Genomic DNA, 23173 nt, shown 5'->3' with positions numbered 1-23173 from the left:
GGCATTTAGAAAGTTGGGGAGAGCCAACTGTCATCTGCCAAGAGAACAGCTCTCTCTAAGAGATAGAATTGCTGGCTCTGTCAGAATTCTCTAAGTCTTAAGGTAAACTCCATCTAAATTAAAGGTACCTTGAGCAAAAAGTTAATGTTCCTGACAAAAGAATTCAATAAAGAGGACTCACCGAGAATTTGTTCATGACAGAAGAATTCGTCAGAGAAAACACAGTGCATTCTGTAACCGGCTATAATTTCAAGAAACTAAATTCTAATTTTTTCTTATTGTAGCTTATATACGTGGGGCTTCTATATATTGGAACAGTATACCGTTAGAATCTTGTTTTAGTTGGGAATAGTTTGTAGTTAGGGGTTTATTTAGTTTGCTAATAGTTTAGTTAGTTTGTTCACTGTTAGTTAACTTGTTACTTGTTGACTGTAAAGAGATTGTCAGGGGTTCATTTTATTTGAACATTCCTTTATAACTGATTGGTGGATCTTTTAACAGATTATAAGGTGAGGCGCACCTCTTGGGATGTTTTGGTTTTAGTTGTCAGCTGGTGGGGGAGACCAACTCCACTTTATAACATATGCATATGACTTTGGGCAGATGATGTTGCTTAATGTTGTAGTCATTTTTGAATTAACCTATTGACCAGTCAGTAAGTAAAAAACTTGACCCCATTTTCTAGCAGGAATTTTAACAAATGCATGTTGCACTGAAAGCGAGATTTAAAACAAATATCTTTAAAAGTAAACAAATTTCTTAGTGAATTAAGTTCAGTTCTATCTGTTGAAAATGACCACAACGTCATTAATACATCGGCACTCTACTTTGTAAGCCACCAAATTCAATTCATTTTCATATCAAGCATAATGCATTTTTTAGGCTTGCCACCTCTCCAAATCAATATTTTAATGCTTTTTTTTTGTTCATGAGACCATATGATGTGTTTCATACCATTTGATTCAGTATGTGGCTCTTTTGCTTCAAAATAAAAAAAATTGGGAGCCCAAATTCCTCTTTAGACATGAAACTCATAAATAATGGATTATTGTAGCTACCTTTTTTTTGGATCTAGTGTTAAAACTAGGTGCCATCTGTTAGCTTAATTGATGTAGGTGCATATTAAGGCTCCACACTAAAGCTGTATTTGAAAAAAGTTTGCATAGTGTGTTGACTAATATTTCTTTCTCCACCAATGCCACCAAAATTGATTGATTTGAGTAATTATTTCTTGTATAGTTGTTGCTAAGTTTCTGCTTTAGTTGGGACGTAAAAGTGACTATACTTTGTAAGGAATTCATTGGATGGGCGTGTTTTGGCGAAGGCCTGATGAGGATTAAAAATGAAGTTAAATCTGGCACGTAACCGGCCTCAATAGGACAACACCATTGAGTTGGCTGGTATCAACCATTGAGTCCCTGAATGAGTATTTTTAAACAGAAAAATATCCACTTGTTGAATGCTTTTGATGACTTCTGAATGTGTCCACACACTTTACAGCTAAAAAAAGAACTTCTCGTATGCAGTTGGTGTTGTAACCAGGGAAACATGGCAGGCAATTTTTGCACAGTATTATGATGATGATGACCAGATTTCTTTTTAGTGGTGCCTATTGAGGAATAAATATTGGCCAGGTGACTTGGAATAGCTGGTTCACTTCTAAATTTTATCACAAGATCTTTTCTGCCCATCTGAGAAGGCCAACAGGGCTTCAGTTTTAAATTTAACCTGGAAAATGCGGCTCTGATAGCTCAACCTCTGTTGCCATGGCGTGTCAAACTCAAGCCTCTGGAGGAGGTGTTAAACCCGTGTCCTTTTTACTCAAGGAAGAATGCTACCAGTTGAGTCACAGCAGAAGGGAGAATATTTGATGCAGCAGGATTTAAAGAAAACAATTTACATAATACTAAAATTTGGTATTAGTAACAATTTCATAGCAATGTGTTACTTTTTTTGGCTCCCCAAGTTAATTGATAATAGGGGTGATAAATTATCAAGCAGCTTGCTCTGTTAAGAAAAGAAACTCAGCTGTGTTGATTGAATACTGTCCTAATAATGGGAATAATTATTTGTCACTTTGGTTAATTGTTGCATTAACATACAATGTCTGATTTATCATAAGCATAATACAAAATGTGGATAATTGCATTGGTTGTAAATTGAGTGGCAATTGAGTTATTTTATTCCTGTTTCAAATAATAGTCAAAGCAGTCCATTATTTTAGCTGTTTAATCCAGTTTCATTAATCCAGCATTTATAATTTGGGCTCATTTCATTGTAGGTTTGAAAATGGTGTATACAAAGCTGGTGGGACTTTTCAGGCCATGGCTACTGGTCCTAAATACAGAGGGAGCAAGGTAAATATTTTTGTAAAAACAAAGTACTGTGGATGCTGGAGATCTGAAGTACACAGTGCTGTGAAGGCCTTGGCTGTGATTAACCACCCAGCCGTAGGGTTTTGTTTGCATACGTTTGTTTTCAGAGCTGACATTCTCTTCATCCATCATTTATCTACCACCATTAGCACTCCCTTTTCTGTTCCCATCTGTTCCACTTGACAGTGTCACTGTCTGTACAACATTTTTCCTATATATGTGTTGCTTAGCTTCTCCTCAACTTTACGATACACAAAAGTGTTCAGTGCTCAGCGTTGCAGGCTTTGCTGTGACATTTAATGGGTCATTTATATTTTCCCATATCCAGTAGTGTAACTCCTTTGTTATGCACAATGGATCAATCTTAAAGTTCTGTACCCTTAGAACCAAATTTAAGTCACAATTTCTATAATGGTAGTATTTTCATTTGTTACATGTGCCTGTAGTTTCACCTGTTTGCTCCAGTTTCATGTTAGGTGTTGCTTGTCCATGACCTCATCTATTGATTATGTTAATATGACCTATTAACATCTGAATCTGTAATTTCTCATGTAGCAAGCAAGATTATTATTGCAACAATTTAACAGTGAGATAAAATTAACCTGTTGCAGAACAATGTAACCTCTCTGGTCACATTTCCTATTACTGACTGATCAGTCCAGCACTTTGTAAATTCTAGTAATCTGCCTCTTCCCCGTTCACTTACACTGACAGGTGCAAGGAACTCGTGCACTTACCACTTGAAACCGTTTGATCAAGTGCTTCAGCCAGTTAGACATTGAGATGTAAGAGTGGAAGTAGGCTATTTAGCCCATTGTATCTGCTCCACCATTCAATGAGATCATGGCTGAACCAATAATCCTCAACGCCACTTTCTTACATTTTCTATATTACTTGAATTCTGTGCTTGCTAAAATCTGTCTATCAGAGCCTTGAATAGACTTAATGACACAGCCTTAACATTCCACTGCAGTAAAAATAATTCCACAGATTCACGTCTTCTCAGATTGTACCTCTGGTCCTAGATTCTCCCACAGTGGAAAACAACCTCTCCACGTGTACCTTGTCAAGCCCCAGAAGACTCTTAAATGTTTTTAATGAAGTTTCCTGTCAGTCTCCCAAACTTCAATGAGTACAAGTTATACCTACTCAGTCTCTCCTCGTAGGAAAATCCCTCTATACATGGAATCAACCTAGTGAACCTTCTGCAGATTGTCCCCAATGCCAGTAAATCTTTCCTTAGAAAAGAGGACCAGAACTGTTCACAGTATTCCAGTTGTAGTATGACCAAGTACTTTGTATGGTTTTACCAAGAGCCCCCACTACTTTTATTCTCCATTCCATGAAATAATGGCGTGGCCTAACACCTTCCCTATTGCCCACTGAATTTGAATGCTAGTTCTCAGTTATTTATGCATTATAAATCTGTTTATACTTCAGTTTTCTGCAGTCTTTTCCCATTTAAAAGCAGTGGCATAATGGTCATAGAGTTATATGGGATACAAACAGGCACTTCGGCTCAGCATGTCTATGTTGACCAACAAACACTAAACTACACCGATCCCATTTACCTGCACTTGGTCCATAGCTTACTTTTTCCTGGCCTTTTAGTTGCTTATTCAGATCGTTCTTAAATGTTGCAAGAGTACTTGCCTCCGCCAGCCTGTTAGGCAGCATGGCCCATATGTCTACTGCTGTCTGGGTGAGGAAAAATAATCTCTTCAGATCTCCTCTAAACCTCTTAATCCTCACATTAAGCTATGTCCTTTGGTCTTGGGCATGTCTACCATGGGGAAGAGATTCTTGTGATCTTCTCTATGTCTCTCATAATTTTGTATCAATCAAATTTCACCTCAGCCTCCATTGATCCAAAGAAAACAAACCCAGCCTATTCAGTCTCTGCTCATAACTGAGCCTTCTACCCAGTCAACATCTCTGCCGCAGCGTCTCTAGTGCAATCACATCCTTCCAATACTGTGGCCTAACCAGTGTTTATAAAGTTGTAACAAGACTTTCTTGCTCCTATAATATACACTGTGGCTAATGAAGGCAAGCATCCCATCTACTCCTTCACCACCCTGTGCTGATACCTTAATAGATCTATGGACTTATACACCAAGGTCCCTTTGTTCCTCAGTACTGACTAAGGATTTACCATTCATTATGTGTATCCTTCCCTTATTACACCTTCCAAAGTGTGTAGCCTCACATTTATCGGGATTACATTCCATCTGCCACTGCTCTTCCCAGTTTACCAGCTGGTCAGTATCAGTCTGTAGCCTGAGATCATCGTCCTCGCTGTCAAAAACACTACCAATTTCCATGTTGTCTGCAAGTTATACTTTCTGCGTTCATGTCCAAGTCATTAATGAACATAACAAACAGCAAAGGCCCCAGCACCAAACCCTATGGTACACTGCTGGTCACAGGCTTCCAATCACATAAATAATGCTCCACCATCACCCTGCATGTAAGCCAATTTTAGATTCAGTTTGCCAACTTATCTTGGATCCCATTGGGCTCATAACTTTTAGAACAACCTTCCATGTGGGACTTTGTCAACCACATGAACATCTAGGATGTCCTCCCTCATTACTGCAGTGATGATTTTCTTTATCAATAATACAATGCCCCCACCTCTCTCACTCCCACCTTGTCATGCCTCAAACTTCTATACCCTGGAATGTTGAGCTACTAGTCCTGTCCATCCTTCAACTATGTCTCAGTGATTGTAACAATATCATAGTTCCACATGTTCATCAATAATCTAAGGTCATCCGCCTTACCAGTTAAGAGTCTTGTACCAAAATAGTGCAGTTTTATCTTTGTAGATCTCCCATGTGCTTTGTCTGGCCTATCTCTTCTCCACCTACTAGACTGTCTTAGCAGTCCTTCTGTGTCTGATTGGACCTTACTTCTGACTGTACATGTATCCTGTCCTGCCATACCTCGCCAGATCAGTTTAAAACCTCCCTAGTAGCCTAAGAAGGCCCACCAGCAAGGATATTGGACCCACTCTGGTTCAGATACAGTCTTTCTAGTTTGTATAGATTCCACAGACCACAAAAGCTGTCCCAATGATCCAAAAATCTAAAGCTCTCCCTCCCGCATCATCCCTTTAGTTACGCATTCATCTGACCTACCTTCCTAATCCTATACTCAGTAGCACATGGTGCTGCAATTAATCTGTAGATTATAACTTTAGTAGTCTTCCTCTACAATCTACTACCTAACTCTAAATTCCTCTTCCAAACCTCATTTCTATTTTTTCTACCCATAACGTTGGTGCCCATTTGTACCATGACTGCTGGCTGTTCACCCCACCCCTTCAGAATACCCTGCAGCTGCTCTGAGACATCCCTGACCATGGCACTAGGGAGGCAACCTACTGTTTAAAAGTCTCATTTGCTGCCTGTCATTATCCCTTTATAATCAAGTCCTCCATCACCAAAGCTTTCCCAGTCTTTTTCCTTCCCTGTTGTGCAGTAGAGCCAATCATGGTGCCACAAACTTGGCTGCTGCTGCTGTTTTCCACGAGAGGCTATTCCCCCTCGACAGTATCCAAAACAGTATGTCTGTTTGAGAGGGGAATGTTCACAGAGGGCCCGTGCACTGCCTGCCCACCCTTACCAGTCTTTCTGGTGGACACCCAATACTTTTTGCCTTTGTAACCCCTACTTGTGGTGTGACCAACTCACTAAATGTGTTATCCACGATGTCCTCTGCATCACAGGTGCTCCATGGTGAGTCCATCTGTAGCTCAATTGCACCATGCAATCAAGAGCTGCAGCTGAACACACTTCCTTCATACATGGACACTGGAAATGTACCTCAAATATTGCAGGAGAAACATTCCATGGAACGGAGTTCTCCTGCCGTTGTGAACCTTATCGATTACGGACGATAAACTAGGAGCCAGTTATTCAAATCATACTCAGAACTGTAGATATTGGAGATCTGAAACAAAAACAGTAATTACTGGCAATATTCAGCAGGTCTGACAGTATCTGTGAGAAGAGAGCAGAGTTAATGTTTTGAGTCTGCTGACTCTTCTTCAGAACCCTGAAGAACCCAGTGTGATGAAGTGTCACCAGACTCAAACCATTAACAAATTACTCAAATTTTCCCACTATTCACTTAAGCAAATTTCACTCCCTGTCCCTCTCTCCCGCTGTCTCACCCTCTCTCTCTCCCCCACCCCCTTCTCCCTCTCTGTGTTTCTGTCTATCTCTTGCTTTCTGTATCCATCCCCCATACTGCCTTCACCCCATTCTTAAACTACAAAGAACAAAATTATGGACCTTATGCTGTGTCTTCTTCCCGTACTACTCACTCAGTCTCTGAAGTTGGAAATGTTACTTGGCTAGTGGTCCAGACGCTCCAATGCTATTCTAGGGACACGAGTTCAGATCCCACTGTGGCAAATAGTGAAATTTGATTTCAAGCACAATATGGAATAAAAGGCCAGCCCAATGGTAATTATGCAACTGTTGAAGATTGTCATTCATGTCCTTTCAGACCTTCACCTGTTCTGTTCTTTCTTCCTGTGTCCATAACTTCATATTTTCCCACACTGTATTCTATCTGTCATGTTTTTGCCCACTCAGGTAACCTGCCTCTCTGTAGTTCCTTGTGTCATCCTTATTAAGTGCCTTCCCACATATTTTCCTGTAATCCACAAACTTGGCAATTCTTGTACGTTCACTTCTATCCAGGCCATTAACACTGTAAATATGTGACCTTAGTGCTGATCCCAGTGGCACTTTACTAGTTACAGTTGCCATGCTGAAAGTACCTCTTTATCTGAACTCTGCCTTCGATTAACTAGCCCATCCTCGATATGTGCTAATATTACCAACTCCCATTCATTCATCACCCACGTGCTCACGAATTGGCGTTAGTAATGCCTTGATTTTGGAAATTTTCATCCTTGTCATCAATACCATAGCCTTGTCTTCCCTAACTCTAACCTTCTGTCACCACACTATCCTCCAGCACCTTTGTGTTCCTCCAATTTTGGTCTTTTTCACATTCTCAGTTTTAATTGTTGTGTCCTTGTGGTCATGCTTTCAGGTGTTCATGCTTTCACTTTCCCAGTCCCTAAATTGTGGAATTGGCTCCATGAATCTCTTAGCATCTATCACTCTCATTTCAGAATCTCCTTAAAACCGAACTCTTTAACCAAGCTTTTAGTCATCTGTCCTAGCATTTTCTTATAAGGTTTATTTACACATTTGTTACCAACTCTTCTCTGTAGTGCTTTGACATGTTTTGATATATTAAGTGCAAGTTGTTGTGGTTACTTCACAGTTCAATCAGTTAAATGTTTTTGAATGATTACTATCACAAGATAATTTTTTAATAGTTAATTGCAAATTGTTGCAATGATGATATTTAATTGATCATCCAAATATTTTTAATTTATAGCAATAATCGTTCATATCCTTGGCTAGAGATTGACACTCCAGTAGCATCTGGCATGGTGAAGTTATTTACCAGAAGTGTTGGTTATCTGCATCAAAGATTTAGAGGTAATCTCTGATTTACTTCAGCCTGTCTTTTAATTCTGGAAAGGATTTTGAGCAATATGTATTAAATTCAGATATTGTAGATGGATGTAAGGTGAGTCACTGCTGTTTTTATTGTATCAAAATATTCAATGTTAATTCCAAGCACTTCGCAATATAACAATGATAGAGCAAAAGTTTTGCTTGTATGTAATTGTTAGACCCTTCCAAAGTGCTTCCGCACCTGGTAAGTTGTGCTTGGAGCTGCAATTTTTATGTTATTTGGTTAAAACTAAGGAAATTACCATTAAAAGAATGCAAACATAAATTTTCCTTCTTATTTTAGCTTCAACATAACATATTTAACACCGTTACAGTTATCATTTTCTTCATTACCACTTTTTCACTCCTTTTCTTACAGATAGACTAATTCCTGGACAACGAGGAGCTCTATGGTTCCACTTGATGCATTATTGTGAAACTTGCACTATACCCAAAATGCCAGAGTATATCCTGTATACCTACCACTCAGAATATTCCAGTCTGCCATGGAAAGAGTTGTTCCCTGACCATGCCTTAATGGAAGAGGTCTTTAAAGTAGGTCACTTTGTGAAAAGCTGCTCTGTTATCTCTGTCAATGCTTCCATTTTACATTTTCTACCAAATTTAGTACATTGAACGGTAGCACACCTTGCACATACTGGAAGCTATATATATTGAGACACAGGATCCTGTTTGCGGACAGAAAGAACATATACACACACTGCAGCTGTGTAAACTCAACAAAATAGGTGACAGTCATTTATTAATTGGTCTCTCAGGGCAATGCCTTAATCAGAGACTGCCTGTTTTAAATGTAAACAAAGCCTGACAGTTAACATCAGTCATTGTTAACTGGTTAATTCTTCATGGTAAAGTCTCTGTCAAACAGAGTCAACTTGATAGCTAAACAGCACACTCCTAATACAGTATAAAAGTTGGTTTTCCTCTTGAGTTAATATTCTTGCAAATCGCCCTGATAAGTGCAAAACAGAACATTTTGACAAGAGATGTCAACTTCCAGCAGTTCTTAAGTCCTACCAAATAACTATTTTGTGATAACAATTGATTTGGATAAGTATATGTTTTACTGCATTTATTTGAAATACAGTCAAACATACTTAAATGTATATGAACCGAAAGCACCTGCTGATGCTGTAAATCAGAAATCAAAACAGAAATTGCTGGAAAACGCAGACAGCCTGGCAGCACTGTTCTGAGGAAGGTCACTCGACTTGAAACATTAACGTTGATTTCTTTCTATTGATGCTGCCGCTTCTGCTCAGTCTTCATTGCCTTTTACTCACCCATCCTCATAAACCTTTATGCCACTTATAATTAGAAATCTATCAGTCTCTACATGTATTCAGAAACTGAGCCTCTGGTAAAGAATTCCAAAGGTTCACAACCCTCAATAAAAATATGTCTCCTCATCTCGGAACTAACTGACAGAGACCCGACTTAAAGAGGACAGTATTGAGTACCTGATGCTTTCTTGCAAAATAAGGAAGGAAGGAAAGGAGAATAGGTGGCAATAATGATTAAGGAGAATATTACAGTGCAAAAGAAATTGTGTTCTTGAAAGATCAAGGTCATAATGGATTTGATTAAATTTTTTTTAATCAAGGTAGAACACACTTTAGGGTGTGTTCGATAAGCACTAAATAAAAGGAAAGAGATAAAGCACAGAAATTGGAAGGAAATCAGACAGGGTTGCAAAGCCTATGGAGGACTTTAATTATCCTAGTATAAGCTGGCTTATAAACACTGTCGAAATCAAAGATGGAAAGAAGCTGAATTGTGTTCAAGCTAATTTTATTTAGATCATTATGTTTCTAGCCTGCAAGGAAGGAGACATTCCTGGTTCTGGAACATGATCTGAATAAACATCAGTGTGGAAACATTTAATGAACAGCCATCTTAGTTTTATAAGATTTAAATTAGCTAAGCAAAGATCTGAGCAAACAGAAAAATAATTGGAGGCCAATTCAATGCAGTGGGAATAGATCTGGTACAGTTAATTAGAATCAAAGATTAGCAGGCAAAACATTAGTTGAACAATGAGCTGCCATTAAGATAATTTAAGCACACTCAGGTGGGTTCTCACATGAGCACAAGTTAGAATAAACAAAGCCAGAATCCCTAGATGACAAAGGGAGTAAGCTGAAGACAAAATGGGTGTATATGGTAGATGCCAGATTGATAATTCGGGTGAAAACCAGGCTCAATATAGTAAAAGAGGAGATAGCTGAAACATCAGATGGAGTAATTATTGATAATAAGTGCACTTGAAAAACTGGCTGGACTTAGAAGCGACAAGACACCAGAACCAGACCAAATACACCCAATATTGTGGAGAAAATTAAGGGTGGTGGAGACAGATTTAATCATGGCTTTACTGGAACTTGGTAATGATCTGTTTAGAAAATAAATCCAGAATTATGTGGAAAGAGTTTTCAGGAAAGCCGAGTTTAGCTGCTCTTGCAAAGCCAGCATATATGACAGATTGAGTTGGCTCCTGTGCTGTGACCATTCTAGTTTGTCCCGGAAGGGATGAGAGCAGTATTTAGTCTCCGTGGTAATGGGAACTGCAGATCCTGGAGAATCTGAGATAGTGTGGAGCTGGGTGAACACAGCAGGCCAAGCAGCATCTTAGTCTCTTGATGTTTTTAAAATTAGAGCAGCATTTATTGCCCATTGCTAATAGCTTTCAAAGATGGTAATGAATCTCACGCTATTTTTCTGAACATATTAAGCATTTTTAACAAAACAATTTGTATAACTTTGTAAATCTTTTTTCACTGTCCTTGTGAATATTGCTCAGTTATCTTTTGCATTGTTTGAGTGTATAGGTTTGAAGGTCACCTCATTAGGGACTAATGCTTATGCTTTGTGATGCTTATAAAATATTTGTGTTTTCGTGATTTTAAATTTTCTATTTGTGATTATTCTGCTTCTGACAGTCTTTTCTGTGTACAAGTTTATTCTGAACTATAATATGTATCTTATGAAATGAATAAGTGAATAAAATGATTCAATATATTTTCAGTTATAGAAGTTAGAACATTACAGCACAGTACAGGCCCTTCGGCCCTCGATGTTGTGCCAACCTGTCATACCGATCTCAAACCCACCTAACCTACACTATTCTATGTACGTCCATATGCTTAACCAATGACGACTTAAATGTACCTAAAGTTGACGAATCTACTACTGTTGCAGGCAAAGCGTTCCATTCCCTTCCTACTCTCTGAGTAAAGAAACTACCTCTGGCATCTAAGATAATAAAATGTGAGGCTGGATGAACACAGCAGACCAAGCAGCATCTCGGGAGCACAAAAGCTGACGTTTCGGGCCTAGACCCTTCATCAGAGAGGGGGATGGGGAGAGGGAACTGGAATAAATAGGGAGAGAGGGGGAGGCGGACCGAAGATGGAGAGTAAAGAAGATAGGTGGAGAGAGTGTAGGTGGGGAGGTAGGGAGGGGATAGGTCAGTCCAGGGAAGACGGACAGGTCAAGGCCACCTCCTTGACCTGTCCGTCTTCCCTGGACTGACCTATCCCCTCCCTACCTCCCCACCTACACTCTCTCCACCTATCTTCTTTACTCTCCATCTTCGGTCCGCCTCCCCCTCTCTCCCGATTTATTCCAGTTCCCTCTCCCCATCCCCCTCTCTGATGAAGGGTCTAGGCCCGAAACGTCAGCTTTTGTGCTCCCGAGATGCTGCTTGGCCTGCTGTGTTCATCCAGCCTCACATTTTATTATCTTGGAATTCTCCAACATCTGCAGTTCCCATTATCTCTGATACCTCTGACATCTGTCCTATATCTTTCACCCCTCAATTTAAAGCTACGCCCCCTCGTGCTCGCCGTCACCATCCTAGGAAAAAGGCTCTCCCTATCCACTCTGTCTAACCCTCTGATTATTTTATATGTTTCAATTAAGTCAACTCTCAACCTTCTTCTCTCTAATGAAAACAGCCTCAAGTCCCTCAGCCTTTCCTCGTAAGACCTTCTCTCCATACCAGGCAACATCCTAGTAAATCTCCTCTGCACCCTCTCCAAAGCTTCCACATCCTTCTTATAATGCGGTGACCAGAGCTGTACACAATACTCCAAGTGCGGCCGCACCAGAGTTTTGTACAGCTGCAGCATAACCTCTTGGCTCTGGAACTCGATCCCTCTATTAATAAAAGCTAAAACACTGTATGCCTCCTTAACAGCCCTGTCAACCTGGGTGGCAACTTTCAAGGATCTGTGTACATGGACACCGAGATCTCTCTGTTCATCTACACTACTAAGAATCTTACCATTAACCCAATACTTTGCCTTCTGGTTACTCCTACCAAAGTGCATCACCTCACACTTGTCTGCATTAAACTCCATTTGCCACCTCTCAGCCCAGCTCTGCTGCTTATCTATGTCTCTCTGCAACCTACAGCATCCTTCGACACTATCCACAACTCCACCGACCTTAGTGTCGTCTGCAAATTTACTAACCCACCCTTCTACGCCCTCATCCAGGTCATTTATAAAAATAACAAACAGAAGTGGACCCAACACCGACCCTTGCGGTATACCACTAGTAACTGGTCTCCAGGATGAACATTTCCCATCAACTACCACCCTCTGTCTTCTTTCAGCAAACCAATTTCCGATCCAAACTGCTTTATCCCCCACAATTCCATTCCTCCGCATTTTGTACAATAGCCTACTGTGGGGAACCTTATCGAATGCCTTGCTGAAATCCATATACACCACATCAACCAGTTTACTCTCTAATGTTTTGACAGCACTCGAATTGCAGTTCTGTTTCCATTGTTTGATCTTTTTGAAACAACAGTTAAAACTCTCGAAATAAAAGAACAGTGCATAAAATTTATGATAATTCATTTAGCAGTTTGGCACCTTAATAATGGAAGAAGAATGGTGCTTTCTGGCATTCTTTGTCAAACATTTGATTGTTTAAGAAGTAATAACTTCATTGCTAAAACAATGAAATGGAACTTTTCCAGATAATTTAACCATGGATTGGCTCCCTTTTAGAATATTCAATAAAGAGAAGTATTATAAGGCCGTCTGAAAGACAGCAATTGTATAACTAGATTGTATTGCGGCACAAGAGGTTTTGAGGGCATAAAAGAGTTGACTTTCAGATGTGAAGTTTTTCTATTTCTTCTGTTTGTGGAGATACATTATAGTCCAGAGAAGCATTCAACCATTCAGTGTTTGTTTAATTTTCATTTAGTTCTACGTAAACTCAGGGCAAAGACAGTGGCCAATCTCAATGTTTAATCTTGATCATATTTTTCAGGTAGAGAGAGGAAGCCCAAAGAGCTGTTTCCTATTTTTGGGGACCTTGCTGTGTGAAGTTAACTGGATTAATGTTCTTTCTGATGCTTGGAATCCCCAGCCTCACTTGCAGACACGGACAATGATTGTCTATTTGTTATTTATGATGGTTTTTCTATCAAAAGAAGACAAACTTGTGCATAAACCAGTAAGTAGTTTTGTATTCTTTCTTGTTATCAGGAAGGACGGTAATACTTCATAAAAGCAACAAGTCTTTTAATTCTTTGAATAACCTGAGCATCGCTGTATTTGTTGTACTTAATGCAGTTTCTCAAATAAACCATAACTTTGAAAACTTATTTCATAGTTGATCCAGAGACGTTTATGTTAAAATCCACAATTAGAAAGTATAACTTTAAATGTGTATTCAAGATATCTGTCTGTTTGCACAGCCAAGGTTAATGACCAATTCAAAGACGTCTAAGTTACAAGTTGTTTGATACTTTTACTGTTAGACCGTCATATGGCCACAGAGATTTAAAGGGCAGAACGTTACCATGCTTTGCTTGGGCAGAGACAGCAGCAAGGAAGATAGGCAAGTGATGTCAACCTAATGCACCATCTCAAAATGTAAATGATGGATAAATGGGATTAATATCTAAAATGATATTGATAAGTATGTAGCAGATCTGAGGAGTTAGAATATGAAAAGAGGCAATCTGTGATTTCATGGATTCTGAATTGTAGGTTTATAATCAGCCTTAATAATACAGAAAACGTTGATTGTGACTGTAGCATTCCAAGATATATTTATATTGACAGCAACAAACCATCTGATTTGATGATATTTTTGTCCACTAGTCAAAAGTGAGATGAGCATAGAAAATGCTTTTTCACTGTCTAAGAACATGTGTTATTATATTGGTTCCCTGGATTGGTAGCTAGGTTGAGGATTGCCATCTGATGGAAGGGTAAGTAAATTGGCCTTGTACTGTCAAGAGCCTCAAAGGATGAGGGTTGATCTTTTTGAAACATGAAAGATTCTGAAGGGGTTGGATAAGGTGAACAGTGATAGGTTGGTTCCTCTGCATGGGGAATCTAGAACACAGAGGCACAGTCTCAGGATGAATGACCAATCATTTAGGACTAAGTTGAACATTTTTTTCACTCACATTGTGAATCTTTGGAATTCTTTACCCAAGAGGATTGCGGGTACTTCATTGTTGAATAGATTTAAGACTGAGCTAGACAGATTTTTGGTGTGTGTAATGGATGGTGGAGCAAGGTATTCCTATTTCCTAAGTTCTGAAAAGTATTGCTTCTTGAAGAATTGGCATCCTTTCAATCATATGGGAACAATCGCATTTGTTTGATTCTTAGATGATGTAGAAGAATTCTGTTGTTCGTTTTGGATGCTTCAAAAATGTTGAATAATTATGTTTGTTAAGTTGTATTTATAAGTAAAGTTTTATTAACCCACCGTCAATGCTGATCTCTTTAGGAATCCTCATTACGTAGCCTTCTTGGACAATCAAATGCCATACCTTGGCATTTGGTGGACATAGCATCATATCAAAATGTCATCAGCTACTTCAGTAGCCATTACTCACCCTCCATTGTCATTCTAAAAGATCCATCAGCTGAGCTGATACTGAAGCTTTTAAAAATTGCTGCGGGTTTTTGTGAAACTATGGACATACACAGTGTAAGTAGATATAGAAGTTTAAAAGATTTGTTTGGTCAGGATGTTGTGTTGAGTTTATCTGATGGATTTTCTAATTCATGTCTTCTAGTACATGATACACCACCATATTTGCCTTTGAACAAAGTTCACAAAAGAAATGCATCTCTGAGCAAATATTCCAAATCAGCTTGTATCTTTATTCATCATTTTGCATGTGATATTAGACACAACATGCACAAATTCACATAAATGGTGGAAAACAACAAAAAAATTAAGGTTAAGTAATGGGCACTTGCTTTGCCTTGAAGCCCTTGCTGATGTGGGTTCTGAGAGTGAAGCAGAACTCTGCAGCTGGTGTATGCACAAAAAGAAACACTGTGCAATTGGTTTAACAGTAATCACAAAGAGGCAGAGAAAAATCAGATTGTTTATGAGCATTAATTATAACTTCCTAGTCATCTGTTTTTGATATTATATCAGAATTTTTTAAATTTCACATTCATGTAACAAAACTGTTGTTTCTGTGAGGGATTTCATTTTACTTTAATCTCACATTTGCAAATACTGTAGTTGCTGATACTATATATGTGATTTCTCTAGGATGCTACACACAAATCTAGGGCATATGTCCACCAAGTCGTCCAGTACCTTGTCACTTTGGATCAGAATGCTCAGATAGCCCATGCTCAACTAAATCGTGAAATGATAACACTATTAGATGATATTGTAATCTTCAACCCACCAGGTCAGTGCGATCTGAAAACTACTTAGGTTAGAGTTTGTTTATGTCATTGTAAAGCTTATTTCTGATATTCCTTACATTACATACTGTCTAGCCTTCCATCTTGTTACAACATCTTATGTACATTTGAATATAATAAAATTGGGAAGGAGTAGGACAGCTCCACTATCACACCATGTCAGTGTCAATGGAACAGGAGCAATGTTGAGCTGAGATGTTCAGGTACTGCTTTGAATCAAAATGAGAGGTCACACAACACCAGATTATAGTCCAACAGGTTTATTTGAAATCACACAAGCTTTCATTTTGCAGCCTCTCCATGAGGTGTATTGAGACAGCAGAGCACACAAACCTAGAGTTTACAGACAAGGAGATCAAAAGATCATATAACTGGTAAGAGTGGAATGTCAAATGATAAGTCTCTGCAGGTGACCAGGAGTGTTGAACGGTGAGAAAAGCGTCAATAGCTGAATAACCAGCGAATGGATGACCTATGATCCAATTAAGTGAAGCAGAGAGATAATTACAAAAAATTAAAAATAAGATGGTGTTAGAGACAAGCTAACTAACTGGAATCACATGCCAAATTCAAAACTGTATAAACTAACTAAGGTAGAGAGATCATAACAATTTTTCAAAGTGATGCTGTCACAATGGGACAGAAAGGGAGATTTTACAGATACAGGGCAGCATGGTGGAGTCACCTGTAGCGCGACATGAGCCCTCTCATAAGAACAGGGAGAGTGCAAAGAAGTGGAGTTGAAATGCCCATCAGCCATGATTTAAATGGCGGAGTGGACTTGATGGGCCAAATGCCCTTACTTCCACTCCTATGTCTTATGGTCTTATATGATGCTCAACTCATCAATCGCCAGTTCTGATGTGCTACAGTGAAAAACTGCAGTGAATAATACAATACCCTGCATTATCCAGTACTTCTGTGGAGCAGAGAAACTACACCATGTTCTTCGCAGCACTCAACATGTCATCGATGGTGGTAAGCATCTCGCCAAGATGTTCCCAATGCCTGCACTTCTTGCCTTCAAACAACTGACAAACCTTAAACAGACCATTGTTCACAGCAAATTACCCAGCCTTCAGGACAACATGAACCACAACACCACTTAGCCCTGCTACAGCAACCTCTGCTAGACATATCAGATCATTGACATGGTCATTACTATCACACATGGGCACACTAACTGCCGCATACACGGCAGATACTCATGTGACTTGGCCAATGTTGTATCTCATACACTGCAGGCAAGAATGCCGTGAGGCATGGAATATTGGTGAAACCATGCAGACGCTGTGGCAACTAATGAATGGACACTATGCAACAATTGCCAGACAGGCGTGTTCCCTCCCATTTGGAGAATACTTCAGCGGTCAAGAACGTTCAGCCGCCCGTCTTCGGGTAAGCATACTCCAAGGTGGACTTGGAGATATACAGCAGCATAAAATCACCAAGCAGAGATTAATAGGCAAGTTCCGTACCCATGAAGACTGCCTTATCTGTGATCTTAGATTCATATTGCACTACATGTGACCCCACCACACTTCTGTATCTGTAAAGCCTTCCTTTCTGTCCTGTTTTGACAGCATCACCTTCATAAGATGTTATGACCTCTCTGCCTTAATTAGTTTGTACATTTTTAAATTCGGCATGCAATTCCAGTCATTTAGGTTGTCTCCCACACAACCTTATTTTTACTCTTTTGTAATTATCTCCCTGCTTCACTTAATCAGATTATAGGTCATCCCTTTGCTGGTTATTCAGCTGTTGACACTTTACTCACCGTCTAATGCTCTTGGTCACCTGCAGAGACTTATCATCTGACACTCCACTCATACCAGTTGTATGACCCTTTAATCTCTGTGCGTATATAGTCTGGATCTGTGTTGCCTGCTCTCTCACTGCAACTGACAAAGGGTCTGTGCATGAAAGCTTGTGTGATTTCAGATAAACCTGTTGTATTATAACCTGGTGTTGTGTGACTACTGACTTTGTCCACCCATGTACAACACCAGCACCTCCACATCTTGACTCAAAATGAGGAATGACCAACTAAGACATTCTGACATGTTGCTGCCTACAACTATCTTCTGCACATTTTGTCTCTTTTCCTCATGCCCTATATCAGTTTATGAAAAGTTATGAAGTTGCCCAAAATTGGCAAAAACGGTGAATTAAGTTGCATGATAATGTAGTAAAACAATGTGACATTTTGAGCTCAGTATGACTTTTTTGGATGAGAAGAGTCATATTGAACACCATGTTAATTCTGCCAATTAATTTGCCTGCTATTGATTCATATCGCTTGATATCTTTACAGAACAATAATTCAGTTATATGTAATAAATGTATCAATCTTAGTGTTGATGACCAAAAGAGAGGTAGAAAAGTGAATCATAAAAGGACATCAAGAGCCTACTAAGAGATATAGATAGGCTAAGAAAGTGGGGCAACAAACTAGCAAATGGAGTATAGTATGGGAAAGTATGAAAATATCCATTTTGACAGAAAATGTAAAAAAGCACATCATCTAAATGGTGAGAGGATGTAGAGGGATTTGGCTGCCCTATTACAAGAAATACAAAGGGTTAGAATACAGGTACCATATGTAATCAAGAAAGCAAATAGAATGTTCTGTTTTATTGTGAGAGGAAATGAATGCAAGAATAGGAATGTTATGCTTCATTTATATAGGCCAATAAAGAAATTGTATCTGGAGTATTGAATACAGTCTTGTCATCATACTTACAGAAGGATATTAATGCTTTGGAAGAGAAATATTTTAGAAATATTTACTCGACTAGTACTTGGAATGAGTTGATTGCCCTATAAGGAAAGGCTGAACAGGAAGTTTAGAAGAGTCAGGGTGATGTACTTAAAGCATACAAGGTTCTGTAAGGATAATAAAATGTGAGGCTGGATGAACACAGCAGGCCAAGCAGCATCTCAGGAGCACAAAAGCTGACGTTTCGGGCCTAGACCCTTCATCAGAGAGGGGGATGGGGAGAGGGAACTAGAATAAATAGGGAGAGAGGGGGAGGCGGACCGAAGATGGAGAGTAAAGAAGATAGGTGGAGAGAGTGTAGGTGGGGAGGTAGGGAGGGGATAGGTCAGTCCAGGGAAGACGGACAGGTCAAGGAGGTGGGATGAGGTTAGTAGGTAGCTGGGGGTGCGGCTTGGGGTGGGAGGAAGGGATGGGTGAGAGGAAGAACCGGTTAGGGAGGCAGAGACAGGTTGGACTGGTTTTGGGATGCAGTGGGTGGGGGGGAAGAGCTGGGCTGGTTGTGTGGTGCAGTGGGGGGAGGGGACGAACTGGGCTGGTTTAGGGATGCAGTAGGGGAAGGGGAGATTTTGAAACTGGTGAAGTCCACATTGATACCATATGGCTGCAGGATTCCCAGGCGGAATATGAGTTGCTGTTCCTGCAACCTTCGGGTGGCATCATTGTGGCAGTGCAGGAGGCCCATGATGGACATGTCATCTAGAGAATGGGAGGGGGAGTGGAAATGGTTTGCGACTGGGAGGTGCAGTTGTTTGTTGCGAACTGAGCGGAGGTGTTCTGCAAAGCGGTCCCCAAGCCTCCGCTTGGTTTCCCCAATGTAGAGGAAGCCGCACCGGGTACAGTGGATGCAGTATACCACATTGGCAGATGTGCAGGTGAACCTCTGCTTAATGTGGAATGTCATCTTGGGGCCTGGGATGGGGGTGAGGGAGGAGGTGTGGGGACAAGTGTAGCATTTCCTGCGGTTGCAGGGGAAGGTGCCGGGTGTGGTGGGGTTGGAGGGCAGTGTGGAGCGAACAAGGGAGTCACGGAGAGAGTGGTCTCTCCGGAAAGCAGACAGGGGAGGGGATGGAAAAATGTCTTGGGTGGTGGGGTCGGATTGTAAATGGCGGAAGTGTCGGAGGATAATGCGTTGTATCCGGAGGTTGGTAGGGTGGTGTGTGAGAACGAGGGGGATCCTCTTGGGGCGGTTGTGGCGGGGGCGGGGTGTGAGGGATGTGTTGCGGGAAATACGGGAGACGCGGTCAAGGGCGTTCTCGATCACTGTGGGGGGGAAAGTTGCGGTCCTTAAAGAACTTGGACATCTGGGATGTGCGGGAGTGGAATGTCTTGGCGTGGGAGCAGATGCGGCAGAGGCGTAGGAATTGGGAATAGGGGATGGAATTTTTGCAGGAGGGTGGGTGGGAGGAGGTGTATTCTAGGTAGCTGTGGGAGTCGGTGGGCTTGAAATGGACATCAGTTACAAGCTGGTTGCCTGAGATGGAGACTGAGAGGTCCAGGAAGGTGAGGGATGTGCTGGAGATGGCCCAGGTGAACTGAAGGTTGGGGTGGAAGGTGTTGGTGAAGTGGATGAACTGTTTGAGCTCCTCTGGGGAGCAAGAGGCGGCGCCGATACAGTCATCGATCTCCTCCCACCCACCCTCCTGCAAAAATTCCATCCCCTATTCCCAATTCCTCCGCCTCCGCCGCATCTGCTCCCACGCCAAGACATTCCACTCCCGCACATCCCAGATGTCCAAGTCCTTTAAGGACCGCAACTTTCCCCCCACAGTGATCGAGAACGCCCTTGACCGCGTCTCCCATATTTCCCGCAACACATCCCTCACACCCCGCCCCCGCCACAACCGCCCCAAGAGGATCCCCCTCGTTCTCACACACCACCCTACCAACCTCCGGATACAACGCATTATCCTCCGACACTTCAGCCATTTACAATCCGACCCCACCACCCAAGACATTTTTCCATCCCCTCCCCTGTCTGCTTTACGGAGAGACCACTCTCTCCGTGACTCCCTTGTTCGCTCCACACTGCCCTCCAACCCCACCGCACCCGGCACCTTCCCCTGCAACCGCAGGAAATGCTACACTTGTCCCCACACCTCCTCCTTCACCCCCATCCCAGGCCCCAAGATGACATTCCACATTAAGCAGAGGTTCATCTGCACATCTGCCAATGTGGTATACTGCATCCACTGTACCCGGTGCGGCTTCCTCTACATTGGGGAAACCAAGCGGAGGCTTGGGGACCGCTTTGCAGAACACCTCCGCTCAGTTCGCAACAAACAACTGCACCTCCCAGTCGCAAACCATTTCCACTCCCCCTCCCATTCTCTAGATGACATGTCCATCATGGGCCTCCTGCACTGCCACAATGATGCCACCCGAAGGTTGCAGGAACAGCAACTCATATTCCGCCTGGGAACCCTGCAGCCATATGGTATCAATGTGGACTTCACCAGTTTCAAAATCTCCCCTTCCCCTACTGCATCCCTAAACCAGCCCAGTTCGTCCCCTCCCCCCACTGCACCACACAACCAGCCCAGCTCTTCCCCCCCACCCACTGCATCCCAAAACCAGTCCAACCTGTCTCTGCCTCCCTAACCGGTTCTTCCTCTCACCCATCCCTTCCTCCCACCCCAAGCCGCACCCCCAGCTACCTACTAACCTCATTCCACCTCCTTGATCTGTCCGTCTTCCCTGGACTGACCTATCCCCTCCCTACCTCCCCACCTATACTCTCTCCACCTATCTTCTTTACTCTCCATCTTCGGTCCGCCTCCCCCTCTCTCCCTATTTATTCTAGTTCCCTCTCCCCATCCCCCTCTCTGATGAAGGGTCTAGGCCCGAAACGTCAGCTTTTGTGCTCCTGAGATGCTGCTTGGCCTGCTGTGTTCATCCAGCCTCACATTTTATTATCTTGGAATTCTCCAGCATCTGCAGTTCCCATTATCCAAGGTTCTGTAAGGAGTTTACTGGGCAGATGTGGAAAGGTCATTTCCTCTTGTGGGAGAATCTAGAACTCGGGGTGATAATTTAAAAATAAGAAGCAACCCATTTAAAGTAGAGATAAAGAATTGTTTTTCTCCAAGGAGTCTTCGGAATTTCCTTTCTCAAAAGGCAGTGGATGCAGAGTCTTTAAATATTTTTAAGGCAGAAGTAAATAGATTCTTGATTTCCAGGGGGTTATATGCACGACTGTAAAGCTAAGGTTAAAAGTCATATCAGCTATGATCTTATTGAATAGGCAACAGCCTTGATGGGCCCAGTAGCCTACTCTTGTTTCTTTTTCATGCGTTGAAATTTTCAATTGATCAAATACTTAGAAAATTTTAGAAGGGAGTGTCTCAGATGTTTACATCAGAAATATACTTTTTAAAAGAAACAGTAAATTGCATCTTAAAGCACATTAGTCATTACTTTCTTGTTACTTAAATACATTTATTTGAAAATACATTTTTCATGGATAGTTTATTTTGAATATTCTTTCCCCAGAAGTGGACAGTCAAATGCGTCACATGGCAATAGCCAGTCTTTTTATGGAAGTGCTGATGATGCTGAATAACACAAATATAACATCAGCTGAGTCATTGCGAGTGAGTTTGCGGTCATGGATTGAGACTAAGGTGTACTATGATCTATCACTTCCACTGCTGACTGCAACTTGTCAAAGTCTGGCATCTGTTAAACATATGGCCGAAACAACTGAAGGATGCATCATGGCTTATTTCAAGGAGGGTAAGCGATTTGTGTATGTTTGAGGAACTTCAATTTAAATACAATTGGATTTTGCTGAAAAGTTGCTCATTATTCCAGCACATTCTAGACTGCAAACATAGCTTGTAGTACAATAAAGAAGCTCAAGGTTATCTTCTTATATACCTCTTCCCATGTCCCTCCATTCTCATCTCCATCAGTAAGTGGAAGAACTTTAGACTCCTTTGACACTGATAACTAACACCATCCAATCAGCTGTCATTACCCGAGATTATTCCTAGGATGGTGACGGCGAGCACGAGGGGGCATAGCTTTAAATTGAGGGGTGAAAGATATAGGACAGATGTCAGAGGTAGTTTCTTTACTCAGAGAGTAGTAAGGGAATGGAACGCTTTGCCTGCAACAGTAGTAGATTCGCCAACTTTAGCTACATTTAAGTCGTCATTGGATAAGCATATGGATGTACGTGGAATAGTGTAGGTTAGATGGGCTTGAGATTGGTATGATAGGTCGGCACAACATCGAGGGCCGAAGGCCCTGTACTGTGCTGTAATGTTCTATAACAAGGTGTAGAGCTGGAGGAACACAGCAGGCCAAATAGCATCAGAGGAGCAGGAAAGCTGACGTTTCAGGTCGAGACGCTTCTTCAGAAAAATTCTCCAGCATCAGTTTCTACTATAACTGTCATTACCCTCCTGTCCACTAACTCAATTGCCAAATTCCTTAGAGTGCTTCTTCCTTATCTAAATTCTACACTGGTATCTTTCTCTACTTTTCCCATAGCCCTGTCATGCTTTCTCTGAGGTCTTCATCTCCTTGAGATCCACTTCATGTTCTTGATCCTATTTCTATTAAATTGTGGTATTCCCTACTTCCCCTTTGATCTCTATGGGAGCTGATGATGTAACTCTCTCTTCAAGTTATTACTATAGTTATAAAGATGGACAATCATAGAACGTAGAACATTACAGCACCGTACAGGCCCTTCAGCCCTCGATGTTGTGCCGACCTGTCATACCGATC

The 23173-nt window shown here is 41.2% G+C and overlaps 1 protein-coding gene across 3 annotated transcripts in view; it reads left to right on the top strand.

Moving 5' to 3' along the window:
* epg5 (ectopic P-granules autophagy protein 5 homolog (C. elegans)) overlaps positions 1-23173 on the top strand; it is a 152436-nt gene that overhangs the window by 109926 nt on the left and 19337 nt on the right. For all 3 annotated transcript variants that reach the window (XR_009446190.1, XM_059648804.1, XM_059648800.1), the window contains exons 34-40: positions 2282-2357; positions 7803-7906; positions 8304-8483; positions 13239-13420; positions 14714-14917; positions 15497-15641; positions 21929-22171. Coding sequence is in view for 2 of the 3 variants with exons in the window: in XM_059648804.1 (XP_059504787.1) it covers positions 2282-2357; positions 7803-7906; positions 8304-8483; positions 13239-13420; positions 14714-14917; positions 15497-15641; positions 21929-22171 (1134 nt within the window). In the remaining variant the exon portion in view is untranslated. The remainder of the gene's footprint in view (positions 1-2281; positions 2358-7802; positions 7907-8303; positions 8484-13238; positions 13421-14713; positions 14918-15496; positions 15642-21928; positions 22172-23173) is intronic.

This window comes from Stegostoma tigrinum, chromosome 1, assembly GCF_030684315.1.
Source record: "Stegostoma tigrinum isolate sSteTig4 chromosome 1, sSteTig4.hap1, whole genome shotgun sequence".
NCBI classification, from domain to species: domain Eukaryota; kingdom Metazoa; phylum Chordata; class Chondrichthyes; order Orectolobiformes; family Stegostomatidae; genus Stegostoma; species Stegostoma tigrinum.
The sequence above is the reverse complement of the archived record's forward strand: the minus strand, read 5'-3'. Positions and strand labels throughout refer to the sequence as shown.